General features: G+C 46.0%; 1 protein-coding gene across 3 annotated transcripts in view; it reads right to left on the reverse strand.

Moving 5' to 3' along the window:
* Positions 1 to 13,256, reverse strand: part of PLD1 (phospholipase D1) — a 227,444-nt gene that overhangs the window by 121,424 nt on the left and 92,764 nt on the right. For all 3 annotated transcript variants that reach the window (XM_075547028.1, XM_075547027.1, XM_075547029.1), the window contains exons 3-6: positions 12,929 to 13,056; positions 8,487 to 8,632; positions 8,170 to 8,278; positions 5,350 to 5,415 (exon numbers count right to left, since the gene is read on the reverse strand). In XM_075547028.1, the coding sequence (XP_075403143.1) occupies positions 5,350 to 5,415; positions 8,170 to 8,278; positions 8,487 to 8,632; positions 12,929 to 13,056 (449 nt within the window). The remainder of the gene's footprint in view (positions 1 to 5,349; positions 5,416 to 8,169; positions 8,279 to 8,486; positions 8,633 to 12,928; positions 13,057 to 13,256) is intronic.

The following is a 13,256-nucleotide window of genomic DNA, read 5'->3' on the forward strand; positions in this document are numbered from 1 at the left end:
TCAGGTGCTTTGGATATAGTAGTGTTAGGAGATACCAGTCCCTGGAGAAGGACTTGATAAAGTGCAGGGGAAGAAAAAGAGAACACCCTCAACAGTGGCTGCAACAGTGAGTTCAACCACAGTTGTGAGGATGGTGTAGGAGCAGGTGGTGTTTCGTTCGGTTGTACGTAAGGTTCACGGTGAGATGGAACTGATGTTCCAGCCCCTAACAACTACAGACTGCCCAGAGGGATGGCAGGCTCTGCCCTCAAAGAGTGCAGTGTACAATTAAAACACAACCACTTTATTTAAAGAAATGAAAGGGCACCCTATAGCTCGGGAGATAAATTGAGAGGATAATGCATACAATAAGAACAACACATATAAAAATGAATTTTTAAAGAAAGGTCTGCAACATAAGAAAATACATAAAAAATAGGTAAAGAAGTTGAATATACACTTCACAAAAGAGGATAGTCAAGCAGCCAACAAGCACAAGAAAAGATGCTCAACCCGTTTTGAGAGATACAAACCCAAACTACGATGAGATAGCCCCTCGTGCCTGCTAGCGTGGCAATGACTTTGAAAATGGAAACAACAGGTGTTGACAAGATTGTGGAGACAATGGAGCTTTCCCGCATTGCTGGTGGGAAGGTAGTTACGTGAAAAACAATTTGGCAGTTCCTCTAAAAGGCCGAACACAGAAGTTGAACCTACAACCGAGAAACCCCGGTCCTAGGTATGCAGTCAGAGACAGGAACCTGTACAACGTGCTCACTGTAGTGCTTCCACAGTAGCTGAAGGCGGACACGAAGGGAATGCCCATCACCAGACGGATGCCCATCACACAGCGGGTTTTTCAAACCAGCCACCGCCAGTGAGTGGATGCTTTCTCATAGCGACCCTTACGAGCAGAGCAGAACTCCTCCTTGGAGTTTCTGAAGCGGTAAATCTTTATGGAGCAGAAAGCCTCGTCTCTCTCCCTAGAACTGATCGTGGCTTTGAACTGCTGGCCCAATCCACAACCTCGTGGCTTCGTAGCATGTAACTAAGGGGAACCTGTAAGGACCACACAGGCTTATTCTTCCTGGGTAGGATGAATCGCTGAAAGAAAATATTATGGTAGGCCATATTTACCGAATCAAAAGCAAAGATCCCAAGGTCAACTCATAGATGAAACTGATTAATAACATTTTTAATTTAATACAATTATGCTATCCAAACTTCTCAGTGTTTTTTCCGTGATAAGAGAACAGAATTGCCTGTCCATGTGCCTAACTCCATGTGGACAAGCAGTTCTCAGAAATGAGAATTTGAAGACAAATATCAGCTGACAATATTTCATAGAATTTCCTAATCTCTTGAATAAAGAACTAATCAATATCTTCTGTGTGTGTGTGTGTGTGTGTGAGAGAGAGAGAGAGAGAGAGAGAGACAGACAGACAGACATAACTGACTCAATGGCAGTGAATTTGGCTTTGGGGGGTGCGTATAAAGGAATTAGTGAAAAGTAAAATTAAGTCGTGTTCTTGGGATTAGGTGGAAAGCAGTCTCAAGTCAAAGCCGCAGCTGTAACATTGGATAATCAAAGTCAGGAAAACAGGGAAGCAAATTGGGTTCCCCACACCACTTGACAAGCAACAAAACATAGGGCTAACAGCTCACCTTGAAGCTTACTCGGCCACCCTGCACACACAGCACGCTCTACTCCATTTTTGGATTAAAAGAGGAGAGTGATGTTCAACAAAAGTTCAAGCAAGGGGCCAAGTCCAAAACTGTCAGAAGCAACGAGCACTGGGTTGGGCAATGACCTGGGAGTGAAAGCGGGAAGGAGGCTCCGCTACCTCAGGAATGGCTGCCTTCCTGGTAAAGCGGTTAGCACAGCTGGCGGGGGGTGGGGGGGTGAGGGGGGCAGGGGTGTGTGGAAGGGGCGGGCAGAGGAAGACTTCTCTCCAATTTGAGGAGCTCTGGGTATAGTGGTTACTCAGCTCCACCAAGAGTCACACACTTGGAAACCCACTGGGGCAATTCTACTCTGCCCTACAGGGTCGCTGCTGATCATTATCAACTTGATGGCAGTAAGTTCGAGTTTTGCGTCATTGTTGTTTTGAGGTTTGTTTGTGTGGGTTTTTTTTTTAATCAGCTCTGTAGTGGAAACAGATTGTCTAGACTATGCCTAAGATTCAACGCTAATAATGACAAACACTGAAAACTAAACCCGGTGTCCTCCGGGCAATTTCAACGCACAGTACCCCTGGTGGGACGCACGTGCCTTCCAACTGAAGGCAGGTGGTTTGAACCCATCAGCTGCTCCGCAGGAGAGAGATGTGAGCGTCTACTTCTGGAAAGATTTGGGGCTTTGGACAGCCTGGGAGACATTCTATTTTGTCCTTCACTATGAAGAGATAAGGGCATTTCTCTTCATTAGAGGCTATTGCTGTTTGAGTCAATACAGTTCTCTGTTGGGCAGGGAAGCAATTGGCAGATCTTTGTTCTGTGTCCGTCTGCACCTCAAGCTAAGGTGATTCATCAGACAAAACGAGGAAGCGCCCAACGTGGTATCATTGATCTGTGGAATGATTTACCCCTGATGATGAAGCCAAGCTAATCATCATCCTGGAGATAAGGAATCTGAGGTAGAAGAGTTAAATAATTTACTGGAAATTAGAGCAGAATCTGTTGAGAATTTTTCTATTGGACTGTACATTTGGTTCCATTTCTAGATCGCAATCATCAGAATGGAATACAGTACACTGACTGCTCCTAATCCCTCTTCCTTGAATACCCTGAAAGATAAACATTTCCCGGTTACTCATGAAAACGCCCGCGCCACAACCTGCACTCCTACATATTAGAAGGCAAGAGAATTCTTGTTGGGAGTTGTAGATGTACCTTACGAAGGCGCTACATGTTCACTTTGTTTTTTACATACACATGTATGCGTACAGGAGAGGTCAAACACACAAAGAGTAACGGAAACTAAGGGCACCACTGATAATCTCTGAGGAAACTGCCTAGTGTTAAGCCCCTGACGACACCAGGATGCTCTGTTTTCCAGAACCAGAAGGTTGAAAAAAAGAGGGAAAACAAAGGGACTTTCATAATCCTGGAAGAAGAGGTGTTTCTCTGAGGCGCCCCATGGCCAGTGGTCATGTAAAGGTAAGAGAAGAGGGCTGCCCACATTTCATTTCCAAAGCCGTTTAAGAAAGCTGAAGGGCTAATGCTTTGAAGCCTAGAAGCATTTCCTTCTGGGTAAATCGTATTACACAAATACCCTGATACTATCTAGCTCCACTTTTTAAAGTGGTCCAAATTTCCAAGACATTTCGAACTTGACCAAAGCATTTTAGTTCAAGAGTTTCCCAAACTTTTAATAATAAGAACCACCTGGACCTATTCATTAAAAACACAGGCTGCAAGCCCAGATTGGTACGGACTTACTGACATTAGAAGCAGAATCCTATTTGGTTCCCAGAAGCCTATTGACTGAAGAATCCCAATTCATTTATGTATGAAACTGTTGTTTTAGACCTTTAAAAGTATAAGACAACGATGTGTACACATAATGAACAACTTTTGGCATGCTTTTTGCACACAGGGTTTTTAATGTTTCTCACATCTGCCAAAGGAAATGCAGAGAAGCCAATCTGATTTTGCAAATTAAGAGGGAGAGGCCTGAAGATCTAGTCTCTAGCCCGGATAACATTAACAGTGTAGGAAACGACTGTGAAGTATTAGATAAAATTGCATACTATGCATTTTGGAGAGTTTTTCATATTGTGCATTTTGGCGAATTCAATTATAAGGGGCCACTGTGAACAGTCACCAAAAATGAGAGGGGAAAATCAATTCATTCAGTGGCTAACGGGTTTTTTCCTATGCCAAAAGAAATATTTGTAAGACATGATGGACTTTCTGAAAACAACAGTGCCTTAACATTGGAAGGACTTCTACACCTGAAAAAGTGACGTTTTAAGTCAGTTAATGTTTGAGAAATTATAATATTCTTCCTTCAACAGGAGACTCCCAAATGTAATCACGCATGCAAGAAACAGAAGGCAGAACCAGCACGCACTGCTCTAAGTTTGAAAGCTGAAAGAAAGAGTAAGTCACAGGCAGGCAGAAAAGCAAAAGACGTGGAGAACTTCACACTGGTGCTTAATCCTTCCGTGTAAGAAAATCAGAGGGCCCGACAGGTGGCAGCCTTTTGAGGGGAAAACATTATAGTGTCCTTACCCCTGAGTTCTCTCAACAAGGAATGCTCTCAGACTCAGACTGGAAGAAATTCCTCCCATCATGCTCTTGAATTCCTCGGGTGGAAAGGAAATTGCTGGTGTCCCAGAGAAAACTCGTCTCCACAATTAGGAAGTCAGAGAACACGCCTGTACGGCCACTACCCTCATCAGGAAGGCTGCTGCCGAAGGGGTGCAGGGGCGGCGGTCAGCTGTGTGTACAAGGGACCAGCAGGGTGTGTGCATGACCGACCTCCACTGGAGACAGGCGGAGGAGCAGCCGGAGACACAAGTCCCTGGAAAACGCAGCAGCCTACGTTGCTGTTGCTTTTCTGCCTTAGACAGACAGAGCCTGTCCTTCCTTCTGTGGACGTGTAAGCCAGAGACACAATGATAACTTGTGCACATCTGTGCGACCTCCACAGTAAAACAGTCTTTCTGCACATAGAGAAACCGGCTTCTCTATCAGTCATCCATCTCTCTGGGCCTCTGAGGGTTAACCACGTATAAACATCCCAGTCAAGGGCCTTCGAGGATGGCGAAGAAGCTCCTAGTTTTCTGAAACCTGCTGTAAAGTCCACCCCACCTCTGCTACCTTACTGCTGCCTGCCCAGCCTCCTCTCTAGGGTTATTCTGGCCCCATCACCACCTCTCCTCTCCTTGCTCTGAGCCTTTCCCATGCCTCTCGCTTTTCACATGGAAAGATAAAGCCTTTTATAGGCATCCCAGGCCAATCAGATGGTAATCACAATATCCTCTGAGTATTCAACTCTACTTAACTGTTTTCATCACTTAGCACTCAAAAGTTTTTCTTCAGAGCTGAGAATGATTTTTGGTGTTATCCAGGAAACCTGAGGAAATAAGACTGATTTCTAGATAATCTCACCTGTGGTCATTCCAATCTATTGCTATAGGCATATTAAGTTCTACCCAATATTTAAAAAATAGCACCCTATCACCACAGACTAGCTATCCTAGGTGTCAAATCTGCTTTATATTCATTACTTCAACTAAAGACCGATGCAGAAATGGATACAAACACTCGTGTTGAGAAAACGGTATTAACAAAGCAACCCTATGTTTAACCGACAATGTTGTTTTACAAGTAACTTCAAGATTTAAATCACCGAGTACTTACTGTTGCGTGATAGTTTCTATACATGGGCATTTTTAGTAACTTTGTCAAATAATCTTCCAGTTGCTTCTGTAATATAAATATTAGATCAAAGTTACTATGCTCAATGCATGAACACTTTTAAGCAGCTCGCACCAATATGCCGTGACCACCATTTCATTCTCATCTTATCAAAGTTATTCAGTTATTTACTCATAGTGTCAAGAAATCCTGAAGAGCCTTAGGCAACATTCCCACAGTTCTCCCGAACCATTAAGGAGCTCTGGTGGGGCTTCGTTTAAGGGCTCAGCTGCTAACCCCCATGTTGGCAGTTCACCCACAGGCTGCCCTGAGGGAGAAAGGTGGGGCTGCCTGCTCCTAGAGAGTCTCAGTGTCGGAAATCCCATGACGCAGTTGTCCTTTGACCTGCACATTCACTGTGTGTTGGAATCGGCAACCTCACGGCAAAGACTTTGTTTTTTGGTTTGGTGTTTGAGCCACTATTTCAATCTCTGGTTGCTATTTGACTTTCCATGTCCTTGGTTCTTCCACAAACTGCTTGGAGACAGAGCCGAGCTTTCTATTTCTCTTTGAGCTCCATGACAAGCAGTATGGAGCTTGGCCCAGTTTGCCATTACCGTTAGGTGCTGCTGAGTTTGTTCCGGTTCACAGCGACGCCGATGGACCACAGAACAAAAGACCCCCGCGTCTCGTGCACCCTCCATGGCTGCCATATCCGAGTGCCTTGCTGCACCCCTCTGCTCACAGGGCTGCTGCTGCGTCTTTTTGGCTGATTCGTATTTGACAAGGATGATGGCCTTTTACAGAGACTCGCCGCTTTTGATTACCTCTCCAGAGCACCTGAGACAAAGCCTCACGATCTTTGCTTCGGAGAAGCATTCCGGCTGTACTTCTTCCAAAGCAAATGTGTTCATTCTTCCGGCAATCCATGTTTATTTCATATTCTGTGTCAATATCACAATTAAATGCACATATTCTGCTCCAGTCTCCCTTATTCAGTCTCCAGCTGCCGCTTGCATATGAGGAGAAAGGATATATACACGGCTTAGGTAGGTGGGTAGCCCAGAGTAAGGACTTTTAACCCAAACCTGTATTTTCTCAGTTCTAGCACCACATTGATAAATGCATTTGGCAGCTTTTCAGGAGAAAGGGAAGATGTGCCTTCATTTCAAATATGCTGACGAGTGGAGGCTGGGGGCTGGGGAATGTATTCTTGACTGAGCGGCAGTGGAACGTACAGGCCATTCAGGCTGGCCGTGTGACAAATCTCTTTGGCTGAACCATTAAGGGTTAATGACTATAGATTAACCAGATACCACAACATAGAAGATTCTACAGTTTTGTGTTATTCCATGTCCATATGTGATTCTGGCTGAAAAGGTTCATCTATGTCCGTTGGAATCCACCCAATGGCGGGCGGGAACGCAGCACAGAGAGGTGGGGGGCACCACAGCGCCTCTCATCCATCAATCGCTCGCCTGTTCTCTGGAACTTGGTTACTTATCCCTCTTCCTAAGCCCTGCTGGACGCTTGGGAGGCTGCCCTTTCCCAGAAGAGAAGTTAGCTCACGAGGAAGCTGTCTTCCCTGTGGGAAACTCTCTGGACGGGATGTGAGTCACCTTCAAGGGGTTTGAGAAGTGCCCTTGGAAAATCGTGTTTCCCGATGTTCGCTTCATTACTGGTGGTAGCTCATGTCCTCACTGCCATCGACTCAGTGTTAAATACGCATCAGAGCTCATTCGTAAACTGTAGATGGGCCGGGAGCGTGTGGGAGGGGTAGAACCACACCAAACTGTGTCTGACAGGAAGCCCGGGCAGAGGGACCCCGCACCTAACCTGCTTCTGTGAGACTGGACTGCGCACAGCATGGGAGGGAATGCTTTCCACAGAAAATCAACCACTAGACATCAGTTCTGCCTTGTAATCAGAAACAGCAGAAATGTGTCCCAGAGGAAATGGTTTTCGTTCCTTCTGGACCATTGTCAGCTTGCAAAAACATCTTTTTAGGGACCTCACACCGCAGTAGACCCCTGTCCTTGCCTCTCTGAGGCTTCCTGTATTTTACTCTTCTTGGGTTTAATCTTGCATTTCTGATAGAACCTACGACAGATCGTCAAACCTTTGCTATTGCCCTTTAGATTACAGGGGCTCTCAACCTTCCTCATGCCGCGACCCTTTAATAAAGTTCCTCATGTAGTGGTGACCCCCCCCCAACCATAACAGTATTTTCGTTGCTACTTCATCACCGTCCTTTTGCTACCGTGATGAATCAGGCGACCCCTGTGAAAGGATCGTTTGACCCCCGAAGGGGTCTCAATCCACAGGTTGAAAACCACTGCTTTAAAAGTTAGAGAGTTCCCCCAACCCCCTTCGAGGGGAAGAACTCACACACCTCACCTGCAGCTTCATGTGGGCAAGCCCCTGCCAACAGAGAAACCGTCAGAGAAGCAGAGGCCTGGCCCGTCTCGAGTCAGACTGCTGAAAGGTGTTGACTGCTGCAGAAGACCCCTCCAGTGAGACTGCCCGCTTTTTCTGAACCCCGATTCTTTTTTAACCCTATTTCCTTCACTTATTAAAACCCTTTAGCCTATTGCTCCGGGAGGCAGGTTTTCTTGGACAAGATCGATTCGGTCTCCTGAAATACAGCATTCAGTGAATCTGCTGGCTCTCCCGTCTTTCCCCTGCCCAGTGAGGGAGCGTACTTGTGACAGGGGTACAGATTTCTCATGGGTGTAAACATGACCGCGGTGCCACCGGCGCACCCCAGGGTGTGCACAGGGCTGCAGATTCTGTTCCAAACAACGGAGGAGTGAAAAGACCTACCCGTCTACCGTAGAACTGTTCCTCCCGAATCCCGTTTTCCGATGAGCGGGGCAGACTTGGCATCTCTCGAGGCTCCTCCCCTTTGACGTTTTGTCTTCTAAATGTGTGTCTACAAGAATGCAACCAACACTTATTAGGGCATCCTGTGAACCCTGTCTCTCCTCGTCTCTTTCAGGAGACGCCTTATTTTCAGAAGAACCTATCTCACTGAAAATACCAGCAGCGATGGATAAGTCAACCTCTCAGGAGAGGGAAATGGTCTTTCCTTCCCAACCTGTATAGGGATGCAGCTTCATAATGCATACGGAAGTGGTTACCTTTTGGTAGGAATGGGGATTCGAATAAAGGCTTTGTATTTGAGTAGTTCTCTGTGAAATTCTTGGAAGTGCTTGAACTTCCTCTTCACTTGCCACTTAAATTCTCCATGTGTTAATTCAATAGTGTAAAGATTGATACTTGGCACCTACAGTGAGAAATACAAGTGGTTGGCATTTTAGATAAACAACACAAATTTCCCCCAAAATCAATGAATAAGAAGAGCTAATGAGTGACATGGAAACTCTTAAAATCCTGCTAGTTTATTTTGTAGAATTATATAAACTTTTTTTGGTTGCAAACCTTAGAATTTTAGTAATCCTGATTTAAATAATAACAATCTAGTAAGTATCCGATAATCTATATAACACAAATTTTACATAAATTTCAAGTAATCCTATATTCTCATACTACCACACACCTCCACACACACACACACACACACACCCCTCCCCGCCCCGAAACCAGAAGCCAGATAAAAAGCACTATGCGAGAAGACCCATGTGTAGTCCATTGGCGGGCACGGGGGGAAGGCAGGAGAAAAGGGATGCGGGGAGCACCATCTTTCCTTCACAATGACACTGGTGCCCTCCCCCCTTTCATTTGAAGCACATTTCATCGTCCAGCTTGAACCACACCCCCTACTTCTTAAAGGGCCTCTTCTGTCCAGAAAGGTATTAAACAAGAAAAATATCACCCACTAAGTATTTTTCAACATACGTAACCAAGGTACAAAATACTTCTTTCAAAATGCAAATATCTCTCGGTGACTAATGAGTCATTTTACTCGTCAGCGTTATTGCTAATAGGCCCAAGAGGTAAGAGCTCTGATCAAGAAGAGGTGTCAGGAAGAGACAATACATTAAAAGCACAGGGGGCCATGAAGGAAGCTCCTGTGGGGCGTGAAGGCACCGGATGCTACTCCGGATCGCTTAGAGCAGCGGTTCTCAACCTGTGGGCCGCGACCCATTTGGGACTTCAGATGACCTTTTCACAGGAGTCAACCGATTCATAACAGGAGCAAAATGACAGTGATGAAGTAGCAATGAAAACAGTTTTATGGTTGGGGGGGGGGCGGTCACCACCACACAAGGAACTGGATTAAAGTATCGTAGCATTAGGAAAGTTGAGAACCACTGGCTTAGAACATTCTGGTTCCTGACAAAAGGCTCAGAAACTGTGGGTGATGAGAGGTGGAGAGAGTACACATCTGACTGCTAGCTTACCCAGACCTAATGTCAGCGTGGATGTTGACGGGCAGTGTCCAGGCACCGCAGCTACCATTCCCAGCTTTGCATGACCACTCTGTGTAGCAGTGGTATATAAATCCAGCATCCCTCCGTGTCATAGGTAAATACTCAAATCGAGAAATCAAGTTCTTGCTTTCTTTCTACCCCGGATCCATGACAGGTGCTGCAACCGGAAGTTGCCGGGGTTCAGTGGAATATGCTGCCTTTCACCTCGACTGACATCAGAGGCACCATCCTGCATCGCCGTGTGCAGGGAAACCGAGTGGCCAGGGCCTTTGCGTTTGAGTGAAATGAGCTCGATTTAATGAGACGAAGTAGATAAGAAAAATGATACAAAGTCAAGATTAGGCATGCACATAGAAAGCAAACTTTATTTTATAGACATTAGAAATGGGAGGAGGAAGGAGGAGAATCATTTACTAGAAAGTCGATGGGTTACTTCTGGTGTAGGGAGATGTGAAGCACGACACGGGGGTGTCAGCACCCCCTGACTAAGGCATAGGAACCACCCGCAAGGTACGCTAGAATAAAGGACAGCCGCTGAAAATGGTCGAGTAGCTACAAGTGTGCACCCACAGGGAAAACACGCGCGGATCTGAGAGTCATGACACCACGTAGGTGTCAGAGAGCGCATGGGAGTACCAGCGTTGGCATGCATAGGTACACAATCCAAACTCACTGCTCTCGTGTCAATTTTGAGTCATAGTGACCCTACTGCACAGGGTTGATCTGCTGCCTGTGAATTTGAGACTGTAAATCTTTATGGGAGTAGAAAGCTTCATCTTATAACCGTCATTTTGCTACTGTTATGAATTGGGCGACCCCTGTGAAAGGGTCGTTCGACACCCCCAAAGGGGTTGAGACTCACTGGTTGAGAACCACTGACTTAGTGGTTTCAATCTGCTGACCTTGAAATTAGCAGGGACCCACATGTATACACAGAGTTGTGGGCATTTGTATAGAGATCGCTGCATGTGTTATATATGTATGCTCCCTCATCTTTTCATTCCATTTCTTACTGAACTATTTGAAGCCCCCTTGTACAGAACAGAGTACACAGAGGGAAAAGCCATGGAAACTTCCTAGACATATGCAAACACCTCATGGGACAGTCATTGGGCTTGAGGGCTTAGGGCCATGGTCTTGGGGGACATCTAGGTCAATTGGCATAGCATGGTTCATAATTTTTTATTTGTTGAGTAGTGTCTGCACGTGACCATCTAAGAGACAACTTGTGTTCTTCCCCTATCTGGAGCAAAGGAGAGGAGAGGTCAGAAAACAAGTAGTTCTCCTGAACCACAGCTTCTTCCCACCTGAAGCCAGAAGGAGGAGGTCAGTGTTTTCCAAAGTGGGTGATTTGACTCCCTGGGACACAGGGCGGGTGGGGAGGGGCTGGAATGATCCTACACTTTAGCCGTGATTGTGGACTACCGTGTAAATGCTTTTCATCACCAGGGGGCGTGTGGTTTTGTTTTTCTGAGAAAGGGGTGGGAAAACAAGTTGGAGAGCCTATGAGCTCCATGGTACCCGGCGCTCATTGTTGAAGGCTCTCAACAGGGACACATAGAAGGTCCTGTTTAGGATGGAACAAAACTCAAGTTCACATAAAAGCAGAGACTCCCTAGATTGATAGAGACTATTGGAAACCTGGAACTACTGCCCTAAGATGCCCTTTTAACCTGGAACTAAAGCGACTTCCCAAGGTCACCTTTCAAAGAACAGACTGACTTAGGAACACCACCACCTGTGAGGTATGTGCGCCTTAGAACAATCAACCATCTCGGCCATCATATAGGCAGTATTTGTCCATCCTCAAAGATGAGAAGGCAAGGAGGGGCAGGCAAATGAAAGGGCAGAAATGAGGGGGAAAAAAACAAAACTCCAAACCATGGCCACTCAGTGGATTCGGACTCACAACAACCCGATCTGGCAGAATAGGCCGACCCTATAGAGTCGCGGTTCTCAACCTGTGGGTGGTCAACCCTTTGGGGGCTGAACGACCCTTTCACAGGGGTTCCCGATTCATAACAGGAGCATAGTTAAAGTGATGAAGTAGCAACAAAAGTAATTTTATGGTTGGGAAGTCACCACCACATGAGGAGCTGGATGAAAGGGTCGCAGCATCAGGAAGGTTGAGAAGCACTGAATTAGAGGGTTTCCAATGCTGTGGTCTTTACGGAAGCATACTGCCACAGCTTTCTCCCATGGGACAGCTGTTGGGTTTCAAACCTCTAACCATGCAGTTAGCTTCAAACAATGTGCCGCAAGAGCTTCTTGCCACAGGGAAGACAGGGTGGAAATGGGGAGAGTGTTGGCACACGTTGAATGCAGAGTACGCCCTGTCATGGGACAACTTGTGCATGAATGGTTACGGGGTTAACTCATTTGGTACGTAAACTTTCATTTATAAATTGCTCAAAAATAAAGTACAACACTCTACTAAGGATGTAGACATCAATACACCGAGGAATCAAATGAAGAAACGGTTTAACATTTGTATTACCACAAAACCCATGTGAAGTTATTCACTGCCGATTAGTAAGTAAACAGAAGTAAGCCCATGCCTACTTTGCTTGTTAGGTAACGCACGCTTGCTAGCAGTCAACACATCTCTCACAGCTGCCCTGAGTTCCCTTCCTTTGCCTGATGTAGACACTGGACTGCAAACCCTTCTCAGGCTCCACAGGCAACAACACCAGTGGGGACTCAAGGTCAACACTCTGGGAACCAATCAGAGAGGCGGGGCGTGCTATCTGGGATTCTGGTTTCACTTCTTTCAAGAGCCAGCTAACATCTTCATGGTCTTGCTAAACAAGCACTAGAACAGCTAGACATCCCCCCCCCTACCCCCGTCCCCCCAGCTGCTTCAGACATCCTAGATGGAATGTCTATGCTCAAAGAGGCCAAATGAAACAGACCTTCGGGGAGAGAAGAGGAAGAGGGGAGGAGCGATGTAATTCATTACACTTGACATAGCGTCCTGAATGCCTTAGTAATAATAATAAAAAGTCATAGCGCAGGATGGAGAAAGAGAAGCAAAGACAAGAATTAACTGAGGAAGAAAGCAAAACGTGAGGGGTGCCGTGGCCTTGGAAAAAGACGTCCACGCGCGCACGTACACACACTTCTACACGTGGGCAGAGTTAGGTGGGAGGAAGGGGCAGGTAGAACCGGGGGCACAGACACATGCTAACCTTGGTCGTCGAAGTAAAGCGCTCCACATCTAGAACCTGTGCCTTGACTGGACAGCCCGCGAGGTACGTCTGTATATTGGGCTCCTTAAATCCTTGCGTGTTATAGACAGCAGAGAAAGGGATAGACACTAAAAGCAAATAAGTAAATCAAGATATTACAAGAATTAGGATGCTATTAACATACTCACCTCTTAGGAGAACCCCCCCCCTTTTTTTTTACGAGTCATAAAGTGTTCAAACCAAACATCAGCTAATGAAGCCACCTCAGCCCAGCGTCATGATAAGATCAATCATTTGCAGGTGAGTTTCCAACTTGGGCCCTGTCAAC

This window comes from Tenrec ecaudatus, chromosome 4 (genome assembly GCF_050624435.1).
Source record: "Tenrec ecaudatus isolate mTenEca1 chromosome 4, mTenEca1.hap1, whole genome shotgun sequence".
Lineage (NCBI taxonomy): Eukaryota > Metazoa > Chordata > Mammalia > Afrosoricida > Tenrecidae > Tenrec > Tenrec ecaudatus.